Below are 20,200 nucleotides of genomic sequence, written 5' to 3' on the forward strand. Positions count from 1 at the left end.
AGCATGAAACACAGGATTCTTTGCCACTGCTATAGCACTCTGACTATCAATGAGAATTGGAGGACCCTCCAACATGAGACGAAGATCAGCGAACAAACGTCGCAGCCAAACACACTAAACTGTCGCTGTGAAAGCTGCCCTGTACCAAACAATTACCACTAGTGGACTGTCTGGCATCATAGTCTCCAGCCCAATCTGAATCACTGTAAGCATGCATCTGCAAGTCACCCCCCTTGGGAAACATCAAGCCAAAAGATTTTGTGCCTTGCAAATAATAGAAGATGCGTTTTACAGCCTGCCAATGTGTTGTCTTTGGGGCTGTGCATATATCTACTCACCTGAGATACTGCATACTGAATATCGGGCCGTGTATTGCACAAGTAGATGAGGCATCCAACAGCTTGGCTGTAAAGTGTGACATCCACTGATTCACCTGCATCATACATAGTAAGCTTCAGCTCCGGCTCCATAAAAGTGGCAATAGGCTTACAATCATGCATGTTGAACCTATCCAAGAGCTTCTGCACATACTTGGATTGAGACATAACGATGCCACGCTTATCTTGTATAAACTGGATCCCCAAATAAAAATTTAGCATGCCCAAATCTGTTATGTCAAATTCAGCTTTCAACTCAGCTTTGAAATCTGCAATTATATCCTCATTTAACCCTGTGAGCAGCATGTCATCTACATAAAGAATGATGACTAACATATCCCCCCCATCCTTCTTGATGTAGAGGGTGCTTTCCGTGGGACTATTGTGTAATCCCTTACTTGCCAGGAATGCATCTATCTTGGCATACCATGCACGTGGGGCTTGTTTCAGCCCATATAAAGCTTTGTTAAGCTTGCAAACCTGAAGTGCATTGCCAGAAAGTTCAAATCCAAGAGGTTGCTTGACATAAACCTCTTCCTGTAAGTCCCTATTAAGGAAAGTTGTTTTTATGTCCAATTGATGGACATTCCACACAAAATTTGCAGCCATTGCAATAACTGACCGTATGGTGGTCATCCGGGATGTAGGAGCAAAAGTCTCCTCATAATCTATGGCTTTCTTTTGTGCATAGCCTTTGGCAACCAGCCTTGCCTTGTAGACCCATCTGGCTTCCTTTTTACCTTGAAAACCCACTTGGTACCAATGGCATGTTTACCTGGTGGCAAATCCACAACATCCCAAGTCTGATTGTTCTCTATGGACTGCAACTCATTGTACATGGCATGCATCCAATGCACATTATCCTTTGCTTCTTCAAAAGAGTCAAGCTCCTCTTCATCAAGAAGAGTCCCTGCATAAGCTGTCTCAATTGAAAGAGCCCCCCCTGCGTGCCTTATTGCACTACGAGTCCTGCCAAGCAATGGGGCCTCAAGCCTACTCTCTCTCTCTCTCTCAACCCCTCCCCCCGTCGCTCCCCTCGTCACTCAACCCCCGTCGCTCCCCCCATCACTCTGCCCCGTCGCTCCCCCCGTCCGTCCCTCGTCGCTCCCCCCCGTCCGTCCCTCATCGCTCCCGTCGCTCAACCCTATCGCTCCCCTCGTCGCTCTTCACTTCCCCACTTCCTCTCCCCACTCTTGGCTGGGCTGTACCCCAGGCCCAGCCAAGGGGTTAGTCCAGCCAAAAGGGGGATAGTCGATATGGCCAGCCCATCCTCCCCTCATCCCCCCAAGCTTTACTCCGCCATGGTAGCCACAACCCCTGCTCCCTTCGACAGGACGTACTCTAGGTATAAGATTCAACCTCCCCCGACGCCGACCAAGCCGCAAGAGCAGATTTACCATCTCCAGCAAGAAGTGCGAGACCTGAGGTCCCAGCTCACCCAAGCCCTAGCTCGTATTGCAGCTTTGGAAGGCCCAGGGAAGCAGGAGATTATTGCAGCAGCCGTACAAACATGTAAAGCTGAGCCCCTAACATCACAGCTGATTTCCACGGTTAGAGAGCTCATCCAGGTGAAAGTGACAACTGAATCCAAGGTTGACATCCAAACAGAGATCCAAGAACATCACCTTCGGAAAGAGAATGCTATGAAGATTCGAATAGGGGGAATACCCGATTGGCAGCACGAGGATGACACTTTCAAAGAGGCAATCGACAGAATCAAGGCAGTAGTCCCGGCCGTTGATTGGTCAGCAAGCCCAACTGATGACAAGAATGATGATGAAGAGGAGTCTTCCCCAGTTTATTTATCGCCTAGGAATAGACACGTTGTCATCACCTTCAACTCGAAGACACTCAGGAAGAGGATTCTACGACAATCCTATAAGCTGAAGGGGACAAAGATATGGATTGCTGAGGAGCTTACAAGAACCCAATTGAAGAACAAAGCTACCGAGCTTGCTAAGGTTCGGGCAGCCAGGGAAGCAGGAAAATGGGCAGTATATCGTGACGGTCTTGCAGTGATTAGAGAATTTAAGACAAAATCTAAAGACCCTCAGTCTTAAACTGATGTAATGGCCACTCCATAGCCTAGTACTTAGTTCCTTTTATGTTTTATGTTTTATGTTCTATGTGTTTTGTTTTTTTGGAGGAATCTGATGATACTCCCAGGGAGGTTGCCTATGGCCCTCTCTGTACTGATGTATAAGCAGGTCTCTTTTGTACCATAGACCTTTTTAGGTCTCCAGTGGACATTAATAAACTTTCTTTCTTTCTTTCTTTCTCCCTGAGAGTCTGTAACAACCAATTCGGGACTGTTTTGGCTGCATGTATCTCTTGAATCTCTTGCCTGACAACTTCATCCACACCTTGCGGAGGTACAAAATCAGCCAATGGTTGAATCGGGGCATGTGGATCAAGAGGAGGTTGCTGTAAATTCTGATTTTCAGCGGGGGAGTCAAATGCTATAGGAAGCATCCCCTCAAACACACCATCTGAAGAAGCTGGAATCTGAAATTCAGCATGTGTATGTGCTGAATTTTCAGAGAATATAACATCTCTACTCACAAAAATCTTGCATGTAGCAGGATTGTAGAGACGTAGCCTTTGCTTTGTAAACTATACCCCACAAAAATGCATTTAAGTACCTTATCTGACAACTTGTGTCGAAATTCCACAGGCACGTGGGCATATGCAACACAACCAAAAACTCTGAAATGGTCCACTAAAGGCTTTATCCCATGCCATGCCTCATAGGGAGTGATTGTCTTCAAAGCCTTTGTGGGAGCCTGATTTAAAATATAGTTAGCACACATGAGGCCTTCAAGCCAAAACCTGTGAGGCAACTTCTTACTTGTAAGCATGCATCTATCCATCTCCATGGCAGTGCGACTCCATTCTGTTGAGGTGTAAGCCTCACTGTAAGCTGATGCGTGATACCTTTCTCCTTCAAAAATGCCTCAAATTCATGAAACATATACTCTCCCCTCGATCTGTGCAAAGTGTCTGCACCTTGAGTCCTGTCTCATTCTCAACCATAGCCACAAAGTGTTTGAAATGCATAAACACTTCTGATTTTGCCTTGAGACCATAGACCCAAGTGTAGTTGGTAAAGTCATCTATGAATGTAACAAAACAAAGATAACCCCCAAAAGCAGGTGTCCTCATGGGACCGCAGACATCACTGTGAATAAGCTGTAATTTCCGTGTAGCTTTCACTACACCATCCTTCTTGAAAGGAAGTCTATGCATCTTGCCAAGGATGCAACCTTCACATGCATGAGGAGGAGGTGACCCTAAAGGAGGCAATGCATCAACCATATCATGCCTCTAGAGTATACAAATACTGTCACAGCCTATCCAAGGCTCAAAATGCACCAAAATGCTCTGCTGAATGCCCAAAAATCTGCAAATAGAATCTGCAAAAAGTGGCAAAAGTCTGCAAATTGACTCGTACTGAGTCTAGAACTGCTTGTAAACTTCCACAATGCCCTTTTACCTGCAAAATTGCAACCCAAACGCAAAATCCCCAATTTCTTGTGGGAAATTGCATACAGAAGAGGGCAAATTATCTAAACGCCCCAATTGCTGCATAAATTGCACTCTGTCTACAAAAGCCCCAAATTTCACTACAAAATTGCAGTAGTGTAATTGCAAAAGCCCCAAATTCCTCCAAAACTTGCAGATCAACTGCAATGTCCGCTAAAGCTTCAAATGTACTCCCAAAAGCTAGGCCAAACAATGGCTGAATGCACAACTGAACCTGCAAATGAACTCTGCTCAGAAAATGAAGCATACCTTCAGCCTGCAACGAGCTGCTTGTACGAAACTGTACGGAATCTGTACAGTGTACGGACACCTGTACGACAAAATGTGCGGAATGCAGAAGGTACGAAATGCAGGACTATCAGTCCGTGCGATTGTACGGACGGCAGGTTGTACCGCGAAACCTGTGCGGGCTGTACAACAATGTACGGCCGGGAGCATACATCTAGTACGGAATCTGTACAGACTATACGGAATGCAGGTCGTGATGAAGCTGTACGGACGAGTGGGAGCTGGAGGTCGAGCTTGCGGGCAATGGAGCAAGTTCGGGAAGGAGAGCTGCTCTGATACCAAATGTGAGAAAACGGAAGCAAGAGCAAGAGTGTGCAAAGAGAGAGTGAGCTGAACGTAGTTCACTCCCCAAAGTGTATTGAACTGAAGTGAAGTAAAAAGAAAGAGATAAGGGTTTTGTCTAAGTGACAAAACCCTATCTAATCACTAACCGTAGTTAGAGATTAGACCGTGGTTAGGGGGAAAAACCTCTAAGGGGGAAAAGTGCCCCTAACCCACTTATTACATTACATTGGCCATTGCCTAGAATATAATAATAAGTCTAACATAAATGCCCTAGTATGGATTGAATTGGCCCCCTCTTTCTTCACTGCCATTGGCAATCATGTTCTTTCAGCTCCCTAGAGCATATGGGATTTTTAGGGGGGTGCTGAAATTTGATCACATAGTGAAGGGCCGATTAAACTCTTGGTCTACTTCCTGATTTGATCCACAACACAAACCGGCTTTATGCATGGCTGCAGTATTTTTTATAACATCTTCTCAATTTGGAAGGCCTTAGTTTGGGCTAAACACAACGACCAGGATCTTGCTATTCTCCTTTTGAATTTTGGCAAAGCTTGAGATAGAGTAGATTGGGAATTCTTGGAGGGGATATTGCTGAGTTTTGGCTTTTCTGACTGTTGGATCAGAGGGGTATCCTCACTTTATAGATCAGCCCACAAACATGTTCTTATCACCGGTGTCACAAGAGACAGATTTCAGATTTCCAGATTTCAGGTCAGTTCAACATGGATATCCACTTGCTCCTCTATTGTATTTATTTGTAGCTGAGACCACGAGTCTCTATCTTAGATCCCAGACTTGCATCCATGTTTTGAGACTCCCTCTTAGACAAATGTCAGGAAAATAAAGAAAATGATTAATGGTCTCTACAACAAAAAAACAAAGATACAGAGCCAAAGGACAGCCCTTCCGCAAGGGAATTGCAAAGCGAGAAAGGAGTCCCCTCAAGTCACTATATAAAGTGCACAGTTACTGGCCAAGGAGTATAAGGATGCAATGACACCAATACAAAATCTTGAAAACTCATTCACTGAAGAGTGCATTTAGAAAAAATTCACCTCTTTCATAATCCATAAGCAAAATAGTGAGATCCCAACAACTATGCTGTGTCCAATCCACAGCCTCCTTTTAAGATGAAAATATTACTTCAATCCTAAACAAAATATTGTCCCTGGTACTTCAATCCTAAAAGATGAAAATATTGTCCCTAACCAAATCAAGAAGGCCCACAATGAAAGGCTGATAGCCATCACCAAGACATCTTTGCAAGAGAGTGATCAAGTGCCACATTAGAGCAGCGTGGTTGGTGGTCCCCTTTGGGGATGACATGAACCAGCCAACAGGAACACAATTAGCATAGATCCTTTGGCCGAAAAGCTTGCACCAATGTCATCTGAAGAAAAACAAACTATCCTGGCCAAAGAAATTGCCTAAAGGCAAGAGCAGCTTAGCATTTCTCGATTAGTACAGTGCAAGTACAATGCATATCGCATAGAGTCAGTCACACAATGTGGAATACGCTGGCATACCACATCTACCTACAATTCTGTTAGGACACTGTTACAATAGACACCCCACGCAGTTGACCACATGTCGACAGGCGTTGACCACATGTTGACCATGTGTCAACACAAGTCAGTGTTGGGGGTAAAGGCACATTGCCAACCCTTAATTAAAGAATTAAAGATAGGACACCTATGACTGTCTTAAGACAGTCATAGGGTAAACCTAATCCTAATAAAACATAAGTGAGTTTGTGGTGTGGCTCACTATCACTTCACACCCGCACTAGAGTGTCACTTTCTCTCACTCTCACTCTCTTGCTCTCTTCCACTACTCTTCCCCCTCACAACTGGTATCAGAGCTCCTCTCCCAAGCCCCCTCTTCCTTGCCTATCCCTTTCCGTACGGACGTACGGCCAGATCCGTACGGCCGTACGTCGTCCGTACGACTGTACGGACTGACTGTGACAGCGCAGGCGGCGACGGACGGCGACAGCGCGGGCGCGGGTCAGATCGACGTTGCGGGCGTGGTCACGGCGGTGGTCGCTGGTCGCGGGTATCCGTGCACAGGAGCTGCTAGCTGCAGCTCGAGGCACCGCATCCAGCTAGCAGCCAGCAGCTGCATAGCAGCTGCTGCTAGCTGCTAGGCCTTTCGAGGCATTGTGAGGGCGCAGGGCAGCAGATCAGGGCGTCATCGGGTCGCAAGACTGCATCAGTCAGCTCCATAGCTGCGGGCGCAGCTATTCGACGTCATCTGTACGGACTGTCCGTACAGTCGTACGGACAGCCGTACAACGGTACGGACGACAGTCCTTCACAGCAGGGTACGGACGACAGTCCTGCACAGCACGGTACGGACGACAGTCCTTCACAGCAGGGTACGGACGACAGTCCATCTGCAGGTACACTAGGTTGGCGTCGACAGCAGGGGACAGAAGTACAGCTGGACTTGTTTGTTTTGCTGCAAAGTCTCAACTTTTTTTTTGGGGGGAAGCGTGCTGCTGCGAGGACAGAAGTACAGCAGGAGCTTCTATGCATTTACTGAGTGCAATTCTCAGTTTTGGGTGACCTTATCAAAGGGCTTTTGCCTGGATGTGTTTGCAGTATATGCCTTGAGGCAGTGTGTAGCCAGGGAGCACACATTTGCTTTATTTCCGCAGTGCATTTGGTGACATTTGTTGCAAGTCACATTCTTTGTACGCACTTTGAAAATCTCAGTTGAGCCACGCTTGGTCAGGGCGCATCGAGTTTACTCGGTCCCTAACTGCCCATCGTTGACAGTGCTCAAAAGATTTTCTTCTTGGTGTCTGTACGTTGTGATTTGTGTTGTTACTGAGTACACAGGGGCAGTCTATGCATTGCACATTGTCAGGTACAAGTGTCAGAGAGATTTCATATTGCATGCTACCTCAGTGTTGAGGTGTTCTCCACTTGATTCAGGTGTCAGATCAAGGGGCTTTTGCCCAGACTTTGTTTGATAGCACTTGGGTTACCGACAGAGATCTTCAGATGCATTTTCTCCCCTTGGTCTAAGGGTGATTGCTTGGGATTTATCCCATTTACTGTTGCAGGTTTTGTGACAGGCTGAAGGGTCATTTACTGTTTTTGGGGTGTTTGTCAAGTGGTTTCTGCAATTTAACTCAGTGCCATACCTCATCTGAGGTGGGAGAAGTGATCAGTACAGTCAGTACAGCAGTGTTTACAGCAGTGTTGGTGGTTTTGTCAGATGATTGTGCACTGTTAAGCACTTGTTGAGCAGCAACAGCAGTCTGAAATCACTGTTTTTATGCCTTTTTGAGCTCAGAACAGTTTGTCAGAAGGTACAGTATTTGCAGGGACATTTACTGTTTTGCTGCAGATTTTACTGACAGTAAAAACAGCACCATTGAGAGTGCTTCTGGCTCTTGAATTGAGCAGGCTTTTCTGAGAAATCAGAACTTTTATTCAGTCTTTTTACTTCCAGGGAGTCAGGTACTTTCCTCATCTGATATGGCATCAGGAGGAGGTGATTCTTCAATTCTGAACATAAAGAAACTGAAAGGAGCACATAACTATGCATTATGGGCAGAACAGTGCTTGAATGTACTTCTGTTAAAGAAGATTGCTAAGCCCATAAGGGTAAAGGGTGTCAAGCCATCTGATATGGCAGCTGATGACTGGGAAGAGCTTGATTTGTCCGCGAGGGCAGCTATCATGCTCACTATTTCAGACACTCTTGTGTTCAATGTACAGGCTGAAAAGACCTCTTATGGTCTATGGCAAAGACTAGAAGAATTATATGCCCAAAAGAGCTCAGCCAGTAAGGTTTATTGGCTGAAGAAGCTGGTTGATCTTTGCATGAAGGAAGGTACAGCTATGACCTCACACTTGAGTGAGTTCAATGCTATCTTTACACAGCTGATTGCACAGGGGTTGAACCTTGATGAGGAGTTCAAGGCTACTTTCTTGCTGTGTACCCTCCCTGAGAGTTGGGACACTTTCAAGACCACCCTGTCAAACTCAAATGCCACTCTTATTTATGCTGATGTAGAGAGCTCTCTCCTTATGGAGGAGATGAGCAGGAAGAATAATGCGGGCAGCAAGTCTTCAAATGCTTTGCAGGTACAGGACAGAGGCAGGACTCAGCAGAAGGGGAGATCTGCTAGTAAGTCCAAATCCCGCAGTCAGTCCCGTGGCAAAAAGGACATTGAATGCTTTTATTGTGGCAAGAAGGGACATGTGAAGTCGAAGTGCTTCAAGTTCATATGGGATCAGAAAGCCAAGAAGGCTGAAACAAAGGATGCAGGAAATGCAAGCAAAGGCAAAGGCAAGGCCAAGGCAGATGACTTGGATGCAGTGAATGTTGCAGCAGAGGACAGTGACAGTGACATACATGATGTTTTATGCTCTTCTGCTGTAATAGCACATGCTTTGGTTATTGATGGCCATGACATGCACACCTGGCTCTTGGATTCAGGTGCCTCTTTTCATGTTACTCCTCATAGGGAGTGGTTTACTTCCTACACAGGTACTCATGGAGTTGTTCATCTTGGGAACAACTATGCATGTCAGATTGCAGGGATTGGCAGTATACAGATAGTATTTCCTGATGGACAGTCATTTATGCTTGATGGTGTTCGCCATGTGCCGCAAATCAAGAAAAATCTGATTAGCACTGGCTTATTAGATGACAGTGGTTACCACACCACATTTGGGGATTCCAAATGGGTGATTACTGATGGCCAGACTGTAGTGGCTGAGGGTTTTAAGAGTGATACCTTGTACCCTCTTTATGTTTCCAGTGTGGGTAATCATGTTGTTGCCATAACCGAGCTGCCAAAGGTTTCATTGTGGCATAGCCGGTTGGGACACATGTCTGTTAAAGGAATGCAAGAACTGTCACGTTTGGGTTATCTGCCGCCTCTCTCTTTTTCAGATTTGCCTACTTGTGATCATTGTATTTTTGGCAAGCATTCTGTGACTCCTCATAAGAGGAGATCTCCCCAGAATAGAGCACCACTTGATCTAGTGCACACTGATTTGTGTGAGATGCCACAGCTATCACTAGGGGGTGCAAAATATTTTATTACTTTCATTGATGATGCCACACGTAAGGTGTGGGTCTATTTCTTGAAGCATAAGGGAGATGCCCTAGATGCTTTCAAGAGGTTTGTCGCTCAGGTTGAGAATCGGACAGGTCGTAGGCTGAAATGCCTCAGATCCGATAATGGGGGTGAGTATGTGTCACATGCTTTTGTGCAGTTTTGCCAAGCTAAGGGCATCAAACAGGAACTCACAGCCCCTCATAATGCATCTCAAAATGGTGCAAGTGAGCGGATGAATCGAACTATTCAGGAGAAGGTTCGATGTATGTTGTCTTATGCTGCATTACCCCATGGCTTTTGGGCAAAAGCCGTGCAAACAGCAGTTCACATTATTAACAGGTCACCAAATAAGGCTTTGGAGTTGAAAGTGCTAGAGGAGGTGTGGTCTTGCAAGCCTCCCTCATATAAGCACTTACGTGTATTTGGCTGCGAGTGCTTTGCTCATGTACGCAAAGATCTACGCACCAAACTGGATCCAAAGTCTATCAGATGCATCTTTATGGGATATGGTGACGAAGGTGAAATGGGGTATAGGTTATGGGATCCCGTTAAACGGAAGATTATACGCAGCAATGATGTCATCTTTAAAGAAGATAGTGTACACAAGGAACCCGTGCAACCTGTAGAATACAGGAGGGTTATTTATGATGATGTTGGACAGCAAAGAATGCCCATTTATATGCAGCAGCAGCCTGCTGCAGATCACCCTGTTCAAGAGGGTATACAGGCTGAAAATCAGCCAGATAACCTTGCCAATGATGCACCACTGGATGTGCCAACAGATGGGGCTGTAGAACAGCCAGATATGGTGGTACAGCCACCCGTCATGCATGAAGAACAGGCTGGACAGCAGCCTAATCCGGAACATTTTGTGAGGAGGAGCACCCGTGCACAACGGCCTCCTGCCAGGTTTGTTCCAGGAGCCAATAATGTGGCTGATTTTATCATGCTGACTGATTGTGGTGAGCCTTCCAGCTTCAAGGAAGCTATGGGAAGAACAGAGAAAAAGAAGTGGGAGAAAGCCATGCAGTCAGAAATGGACTCCCTACTTCAGAATGATACATGGGACTTGGTGCAGTTACCTGCAGGCAGAAAAGTTTTGCCATGCAAGTGGGTTTACAAAGTCAAAGTGGATTCAAATGCTTTACCTCGGTATAAGGCCAGATTGGTTGCCAAGGGATTTAAGCAGGAGAAGGGCATTGACTTTGATGAGATCTTTTCACCTGTAGTCAAGATGACTACTTTGAGAGCAGTGTTAGCTCTTGTTGCTCATGATGACATGGATTTATGTCAGATGGATGTGAAGACAGCTTTTCTTCACGGAGATCTTCATGATGAGATCTATATGAGTCAGCCAGAGGGATATGCTGTTAAAGGGAAAGAACAGCTTGTGTGTAAGCTCAAGAGGAGCTTGTATGGACTCAAGCAGGCGCCAAGGGAATGGTACAAAAAGTTTGATGCCTTCATGCAGTCCCAAGGGTATCATCGGTGTGAGACCGATCATTGCTTATACACCAAACGGGCAAAGGATGGCAGTTTGATGCTACTCATTCTATATGTGGATGACATGCTTATTGCCAGTAAATCTCAGCATGAGATTAGTGCTTTGAAGAAACAACTGCATAAGTCTTTCGACATGAAAGACTTGGGTGATGCAAATCATATTCTTGGCATGCGTATTACTCGTGACAGGTCCAAGGGACTTTTGTTTCTGTCACAGAAAGAGTACATTGACAAAGTACTGCAGAGGTTTAAAATGGAGGGGGGGAAGTCCATTAGTACCCCGTTGCCTCCACATTTAAAACTCAGCAGTAAGGACAGCCCCAGATCAGATGATGATAAGGCTGAAATGGCCAAGGTTCCGTATGCATCTGCAGTTGGATCTTTGATGTATGCCATGGTTGCCACTCGTCCGGATATTGCTTTTGCGGTGGGAGTCATCAGCAGGTATATGGCAAATCCAGGCAAGCGGCATTGGGAAGCAGTGAAAGGTGTCTTGAGGTATCTCAAAGGTACCAAAGACTTGTGCATATGCTATGGTAGGCAGGATGCATTTGCAGGGAATGCCGATAACCGGAAGTCTACTACCGGTTATATTTTCACATTTGCAGGAGGTGCTATATCATGGGTGTCTCGGTTGCAGAAATGCATTGCACTGTCAACCACAGAAGCTGAATATGTTGCAGCCACTGAGGCTTGCAAGGAAGCAATATGGCTTACTCGGCTGGTGGGAGATTTGGGCATTACAGGTGACATGCCAGTTTTGCATTGTGATAGTCAGAGTGCTATCATGTTGGCAAAGAATCCGGTCTTTCATCAGAAGACCAAGCACATAGAAGTGAAATATCATTTCATCAGGGAGGTACTGGAAGACAAGCGTCTTGAGCTTGTGAAAGTACATACTGATGATAATCCTGCAGATTTGCTCACTAAGAGCTTGCCTACAGAGCGGTTTGCACATTGCCGCCACATCATGGGATTAGGATGAGACCATTCTTACTTTATGGTCTTGTATACAGTAACTGTATATTGCTGTAATTTTTTATTCTTTTCTCCCCTTTAGGCACATTAGCCTTTAGGTGGGAGGTTGTTGGGGGTAAAAGCACATTGCCAACCCTTAATTAAAGAATTAAAGATAGGACACCTATGACTGTCTTAAGACAGTCATAGGGTAAACCTAATCCTAATAAAACATAAGTGAGTTTGTGGTGTGGCTCACTATCACTTCACACCCGCACTAGAGTGTCACTTTCTCTCACTCTCACTCTCTTGCTCTCTTCCACTACTCTTCCCCCTCACAGTCAGCCACACGACATGAGGGGTTGATCACACGGGTTCATCTAGGAGTACTATATGAGGCGACCATGCGTCGACACATGTCAACATATGTCAACCACAGGTCAACCAGGAGTACCATGCCCAAGGCGATCTCATCGAGAGCTGCGCATATGGAGAGTGAGCTTAGCACATGGAGCAGTCATGAATATTTACAGTTACATAGTGGTTCAGTTGTTTAGTGGTGCGGTGAGATAGCTCACCTGCACATGGAGTATTTACACCACCCTGGCTAGAAGAGGCTGGTGAGTCAAGGAGTCAGGAAGTCGCCGGAGCCATCAAGAGAGCCAGCGGCGCAACGGCTATCCTCAACAGCTAAGGAGATAGGAGAATGACCAATCAGGAGAAAGGGGAGAGATTCTTAGCGAAGAGGGGACCCTTCAAGCCAGGGGGATGAGGATGAAGGAGATGTGGAGAGGGGAAAGATTGGGATTGAGCATTCGGCGTTCCGCATTGGAGCGGGAAAAAGGAGAGTGTGAGGAGAGATCGAGGCTGGAGCTACGAGCTCGCCAAGGAGAGAGTATGGAGAGACCTCTGTGACCCCTCTGTCTACTATGGGGATAGACCTATGTGTTCTTGTGACTTGTGACTTGTGACCTGTAGGTGCTGGTCCAGTGATATGTACTTTGGCCATCTTGGTCACTTTCTCATTCTTCCTATCTCTTTCCGATATGGGGATTGTTCACTAGTGTATGACGATGTTTCTTCTTATGCTTATGTTGTGGAGTTCTCATGTGATTGTCATTTAGCATAGTGCACTCGTACGTCACTGTTCACTGCAGTACAGCCTACAACACCCGCACACCGTTGCACGGTGCACTCCGTGTAATCCATTGCAACACTCATGCTTCTCACGCCAGAGGCCTTTGGCCTCCGGTAACACCTCCGGAAGGATAGGAACCCCTCCCCTTAGACAGTTTATGGCGATCACGATGGGACACTGCTGGAGTTGAGTAGCAAGAGGGAAGTGGAGTTCTAGGGTCCTAGAGGAGAGAGTTCTTATGCCGAGTAGCGCTGACACCCTTGAAGGAGCGAGTGAGAGAACTAGGAGGTACTTAAGGAGAGTGGAGAGGAGACTTCCAGCCGACCAAACTCTACAAAAAGCATCACGTGAGACGGAAGTTAAGTCCACAAAGTGAACCTATTGGAGCTCTAGCCAGAGCAAGTAACTTCATCGAGACTCTCATCGATTTGATCGGTGGTGGTCAAATCCCGACTCCGGAGAAGAAGAAGTACAAAGCGGGGAACGGGTGAAAGAGGAAAGTACTAAGGACGAGGGCTCCTCTCACGCGCATCAAGGTCAAGACAGCCCCGTATCTCCTATTGCAACGATGTCTTCATCAGCAACCACTTCAACGGGAGTAATACCCACTTCAGCACCAGACTTGACATCCAGTGGTCAAGCTGCCATTTCGTCTACCATGCATAACCCTGGTCCTTCGAGTCTCATTTCTACATCCGGGACACCTGTGGGCTCACCTTTTGCTCCGGTCATGTTCCTATTGTTGCCATTATCTCTACCCCTCCCTCCTCCTCCTTATCCATCCTACATGGCATTTCGACCCCTTCCTTCTCCTTCCCAACTGCCTCCGCATCCCTATTGACCCCCACATTCCCCATGTCTGCACCATCTAATTTCGCAACGGTAGTGCCCGCATCATATGCAGTACCATCTATCTCCACTATGGATACATCAATAGTAACTGCACCAGTGTGGTCTCCTGCATGGGGTGTTGTCTCATCATCCACTCCACCATATGTCTCCTTAGTACCCTACATTGAGTACTGCTCCATCGGGAGGCCCTTTTACTCTTCCTTCCGCCTCAGCTTCCGAGGTGAGTGCGGTGGTTCTCAGTCCTAGAGAAAAAGCAAGACTTCTTGAGTTACTCAACAAATTTCATGTGAAGACTCAGAAGTTCAAAGGTCACCTACATGAGGATGCGGAAGCTCATGTGAGGAAGTTTCTCACAGCATGCAAGGCCAAGGGTGTGGAGAATGAGCATGCCTTTCTACACATCTTTCCTTTGTCATTGGAGGATGCAACCGATGTATGGTATAGCCAATTTCCGGCTAACCATTTTCAAACTTGGACAGCTCTAAGGGAGGAGTTTCTACGGACTTTCAAATTGGAGAAGTTTGAACATATGATTGTCCAGGAGTTGTCCATTGACACCATGAAGGCTGGGGAAAGCGTCTCTGAGATGTACACAAGGATGAAGGTATTGGCGGCGAAGATGTCTGTGCCACCTAATGATGCTGTCATGAAGGGGTGGTTTTTGAAAGGATTACCCCCTACCATTGCTATAAGGCTGGTTGATAAACTCCCTGAACATGCCTCACTTCAAGACTTCCTAAAAGAAGCTGTCAAGATGGAACGGTCACAGCTAAGTTTTGCCTCATCAACGACTACGACCACCCAACTCCCAAGAGAAAAGGGATCATCCGCATGGCAACAACTCAAGAAAGAGTTAAAAGAAATCAAAGAAGACCTGAAGGATAGAATAAAGGTGGATGGTAAGTCGTCCTTTGAGGCCCAGATTCGAAGTGGTCTTTGGTGCATAGAATGCAAGGGTTCTAACCATGGTCACTGGGAGTGTCCCTCTAAGCATAAGGTACCTACTTCTGCCTCATTTTGTACATTTTGTGAGATCCATGGACATGATGCCTCTGAGTGTAGGTACCTCAAAGGATTAAGGAAGCTTCTCCCAGAGTATACTTCGGGGGAACCTCTAGTTGCTGCAGTCAACAGAATGGTACCCATAACTTCCAACCCAGCACTAGTACCTCCTGCTCCCCCTCTTGCACGAGCATCTGAGCCACCTCCTCCTCCTATCATGCCTCCTCCATTGCTGCCGACTCCCCCTTTGCTCCAATGCGCCCAATTCAATTGGTGCCCCTTATTTCTATCCTCAGCCTTACTATGCACCGTACCAACCACCTATGTCAGGAGGTGGCTATGGACCCCCTTATCAATGTGGTTGAAGGGGTGGTTTCCGAGGTAAACGTGGAGGTGCAAGCAAGGTACCAACTTTAGAAGGCCCATCATGTGTTACAGATGTGGCGAGTATGGCCACTACCAAGATGATCGTACACAACCGTTCAGGGGACCCTCTTGTACACATTGCAACATAGACGACTACTACACCAAAGATTGTCCCAATGGAAGAGCGGAACCAGCATCCCAAGTGAATATGGTTGATGTAGTAGTGGCCGGGGGGGGGGGGAGAGCAACAACCCCCATTTGATCGGCGCAGTGTTGGGCGCTGTGACATGGTGACAAATGTAAGGACGACTCAGAGTCAACACCGGAGACCTCAGCACCAATCAGTTCGACAAGTGTTCCCCCACCAAGGTACACAGTACGCCCAGGAATAGACCACCCTTGCTTGCTCCTAATAGTGATTCAGAAACAAACTTAAAGGCACACAGCCATTAAGGTCAACCACTAACTCCGGAAGTGCCTCATCCTCGGGTGATCACTCTATGCCTTTAAGGTATCAGGACGTGATAAAGAGTGTCACGAGAGATCTTCAATCCAGTTCTGAAGATGAAGGTAGCACACCTCAGTTTCCGTCCCGCAAGTCCAGAACTGTGAGGTTTGCAACAAAAGTGACAACCCTCGGACAGCACAAGGAGAATGAGACACAAGTAGGTCCTTCCACTTTTTCCCCAACCGTACTCAACAAAGAAAGGGCGATGGGGATAAGACCTCTAGTCCTGCCCAGTAAAAGGGGAAAGGGGTGATGGAAGAGACACCACAGGAGACAATGACTCACAGTTCGGACGTACATCCGCATCCTCGCGTAACCTTCGACCCTGGCTAGAGGCTAGAAGGATGAGGTCGCACAAGCTAGTACTAGTGTCCAGCACTACTCCCTGTTTGAAGATCTTATGAATTTCAAACCCAACATCACTCTACGACAACTTTGTCTGTTGTTCCCCAAATCAAGAATCAAACCATTACATTTCTCAACCACCTCCCAGAGGTCGACATAAGGGATCTACTCCAAGTGAGCCAATACCAGAGACATTACCGCATGGGTCTACACCAGACTACTTCTCCGCCTACGCTGCCCTCACTTGTGAACACAAGTCCCAAGCTCACCGTCGTGGAGATTCATGGAGTAGAGCTGAAGGACATCTTCCTTGATGGTGGGGCGGCCGTGAACATTATGCCAAAAGGTACACTCCAAAAACTGGGGTTGAAGTTGACAAGTGATGTTCACTTTCCAGTACACATGGCTGATACGCAAAGTAAAACCAATGGGCACAGTCAAAGGTGTGTAGGATCGAATGAAAGAGAGAGAGAGTGCAGGTAGCAAAGAGTCGCACGAGTCTTAGCCGTCAAAACTAGGATAATGAAAAATAGAAGTACAAGGTACTTGTACCTAGACCTAGAACTAAGTGTCCTAGGTGTCACATAGGACTAAGTGTCCTATGTGGCCTAAAAGGCACTAACACTACAAGTGCCTACATTTATGCCTACAAGGCACACACCATGGCCTATAGGACATCACTAGAACCACCAGAAGATGGCCTACAAACCCCCCTCCATGGGATGGGCTGAAGTACTCTGGAAACGTCTCAGAAGACCTAGAGGCCATCTTCTGGTGGTTCTAGTGATGCCCTATAGGCCATGGTATGTGGCTTGTAGGCATAAATGTAGGCACTTGTAGTGTTAGTGCCTTTTAGGCCACATAGGACACTTAGTCCTATGTGACACCTAGGACACTTAGTCCTAGGTCTAGGTACAAGCACCTTGTAGTTCTATTTTTCATTATCCTAGTTTTGACGGCTAAGACTCGTGCGACTCTTTGCTACCTGCACTCTCTCTCTCTTTCATTCGATCCTACAGTGGTATCAGAGCCACGTTAATACTTGCTTCCTGCTCCTGGACTCGCACCAGCTCCCTTCAGCCTACCTGCTCCTCCACCCGTACAGTCCGTACGACTGTACGAACCCACATACAAACAAGCTTGCAATCAAGACCCCTGCCATACGGAACAACAAGTACCTGCTACAGCCGTACGCTCTTCTCCGTACATGTGATTCCGTACACCAGACGTCCGCACGACAGAAGTACTGCGCCATACACCTTTTGTACAACCGTACAGAAGGTATTGTAACTGCTTCAGTACTTCCGTACCTGAGTATAGTACATCATAACTCCGCGTATATCGTCCATACTATTCCGTACATCGTACCTACGTTGTGCACCGTACATTGGATCTGCTCCATACAACCTTAAACCGTACACAGGAACTGTCCGTATAGCTTCCGTACAACGTACCCGTTCCGTACGTCACCGTACAAGGCTCCGTACTGCTCTCCGTACAATCAACATATATGTCCCGTACCGTGTTACCGTACAGTTGTACATCTTGCATCCGTACAATTGTACATTGGATTCCGTATTGTTCCATACGTCTGTTCAGTACATGCGCCGTACATTGTACTTGCTTCGGGATTTGGTTCAGGACGGTCACATTGTGCAACGCCATCACTCAGGTCAACAAAATTTGGGGTTTTTGTGTTGGGAGCTCAATTTCAACTGGTGTTTGGGACAGTAACTCATACTTTTGCAGCTTCAAGCCTTGAGGCTATACATTGAGTCACATTTGCAGGACATTCAGTCAGATTTTACAGGACATTGAGTCACTTTTGCAGGAGATTGAGCCAGATTTGCATACATTGGGTCACATTTGCAAAAATTTCAGCAAAATTTGGGGCTTTTCTGCATTTGCCCTCTTTTTGGCCTATTTGCCCTCAATAAATTTGGGGCTTTTGCCACATCTGCTATTTTTTGCAGTGAACATTGCCTATCACAGTCACATTTGGGTCTGCATTTGCCCTTTGATTTGGGTCAGAAATTTGCAAATATTTGCTATCATTTTTTGGACAGCCAGCTTTTTGCAGTGATAGCCTTGAGGCTTTTGGGTTTTCAAGTCTTTTTCAAGGTATCACATTTGCTATGGCTCGGATTTATTTGGAGTTCTTCGTGAAGATGATAAGTTGGATGGCACCAACTATCCGATGTGGTCTTATCTCATGAAACATAGTCTTGTTCCAAAGCATTTCTCGAATATTGTTTCTGGGGCTGATCTGAGGCCAGCCAATGCTACAGTGGTTGCCTCTACTTCTGGTCCTTCTGCAGGGGATACTCCTCCTGATGCCTCTTCCTCTAGCACTCCTGCTGCTGCTCTTCCAACTCAAGAACAGTCAAGATGGGATGCAAGAGATGCAAATGCACATTCATGCAAGAGAATCATTATTCCACACATCCGGTCTTGCAGGACAGCAAAGGATGCTTGGGATAAATTGGCTTCTCTCTATTAGATTCGCAATGAAGCTCGTGTTGCATATTTGAGAAGGCAATTACAGAAGTCAGTATGAATGAAGGTGAGTCAATGGATGCATACTTGACAAAGGTCAAGGACCTCATGGAACAGCTTGCCAACATTGATGAGGTGGTGCCAAATTCACAGCTTGTTAGTACCACATTGAATGGACTGCTTTTAGCCGGAAAAGTTTTCGAGATCAGAGGCTAGAGACTAAGTATGGCTACGCTCAAAGGCCATAGAGAAAAGGAGATCACGAGGGCGAAGGGATGTCATAGAGGTGAACAAGGAATTAGAAGTGGAGGGAAGGAAAAGGGAGACTATGACACAAGGGGAAAGGGAGAGGGGGAAGAGAAGCAAGTACATGATAGAAAGAGGAATGTTGAGATGTAGACATCAAGGGAAGTGAACCATACTTTATTGGAAAGAAGGGATGAGAGGGAAATATCAAAATACTAGCTAGGTGGCTTTACAAGAATGAGCGTGTCCCATCAAGGAATTGCCCCTTCCTTTTATAGCCAAAAGAGGGGGTCTCTCCACATTAATGTATCCTCCCACATGCATGGTGTGTGTGGAAAAGTCTCCCATGTGGGCTAGGTGGGTACGCACTCTCAATTGTATGCGACAACCCTTTGCCTCAATTTTCCACATAAATCAAGCCCCATATCTCAAGTCTATGATACTCCCTTGGTCTCTTTCCAATTTTATAATAGGTTCAAACCTCTAGGAGGACAAGTGGAGGGTTGGCACAAGGAATCTTGCCACCTCATCCTACTTTCCCCATTATTTAACTAGCTCTCTTTGTCCTTCTATACCTCCCCCACATGGGCCTATCCCATATGGAGGGAATAACTCAATATAATAGCCATCTCCACCCATTTTATATTGCTTCTCCCATGGACTTTGAGCCATATCTCAATTATTGCATCCTAGGTGGAGGGGTGGCACATGGAGGAGCCATGCCACCTTGCATTTTATAATATTACTATTATGGATTATGTACAACACACCTTATGGGTCCTCTTACATGGAAGGGTGACACATGGTCATGCCTTGCCACCTCAACCTTGGGCCCTATGCACACCATATTTGATTATACTATTGCCACATATACAAACACACATACATATTAATGCCTTTTTCCTTAGACAATTTTATCCATAACAGTTCCCCCCCCCAGGCAGGGAATGCACCGCATTTCCATGCCTGAAACCATCACGCACAAAGAAAGGCTTGAGGTAGCGCTTGTTGATCACCTTCTTGCCATATGGTTCATGCAGCTCCTGAACTTGTACAGACCCATTGCTACGTTCTTTGATGACTTTGTATGGACCAGCCCACAGTGGCAGAAACTTCTTATCCATTTGGTGGTCCAATCTGTTATCAAAGCATAGCACAACATCCCCCTCAGCAAAGTGTCTTACCCATCCCTTGCGAATCTTAGCATC

General features: G+C 46.3%; 2 protein-coding genes across 3 annotated transcripts in view; one reads left to right on the forward strand and one right to left on the reverse strand.

Annotated features, from left to right (window-relative positions):
• Nucleotides 1-20,200, reverse strand: part of LOC147900184 (uncharacterized) — a 108,048-nt gene that overhangs the window by 32,585 nt on the left and 55,263 nt on the right. The gene's annotated exons all lie outside the window — the stretch shown is intronic.
• On the forward strand, nucleotides 1,679-2,437 carry LOC147900185 (uncharacterized). The gene has a single exon (XM_087377067.1). It carries the CDS (start codon nucleotides 1,679-1,681, stop codon nucleotides 2,435-2,437), a length of 759 nt encoding a protein of 252 aa, XP_087233193.1.

This window comes from Dipteris shenzhenensis, chromosome 7 (genome assembly GCF_047967505.1).
Source record: "Dipteris shenzhenensis isolate YYH24624 ecotype China chromosome 7, Dip_SZ_1.0, whole genome shotgun sequence".
NCBI lineage: Eukaryota > Viridiplantae > Streptophyta > Polypodiopsida > Gleicheniales > Dipteridaceae > Dipteris > Dipteris shenzhenensis.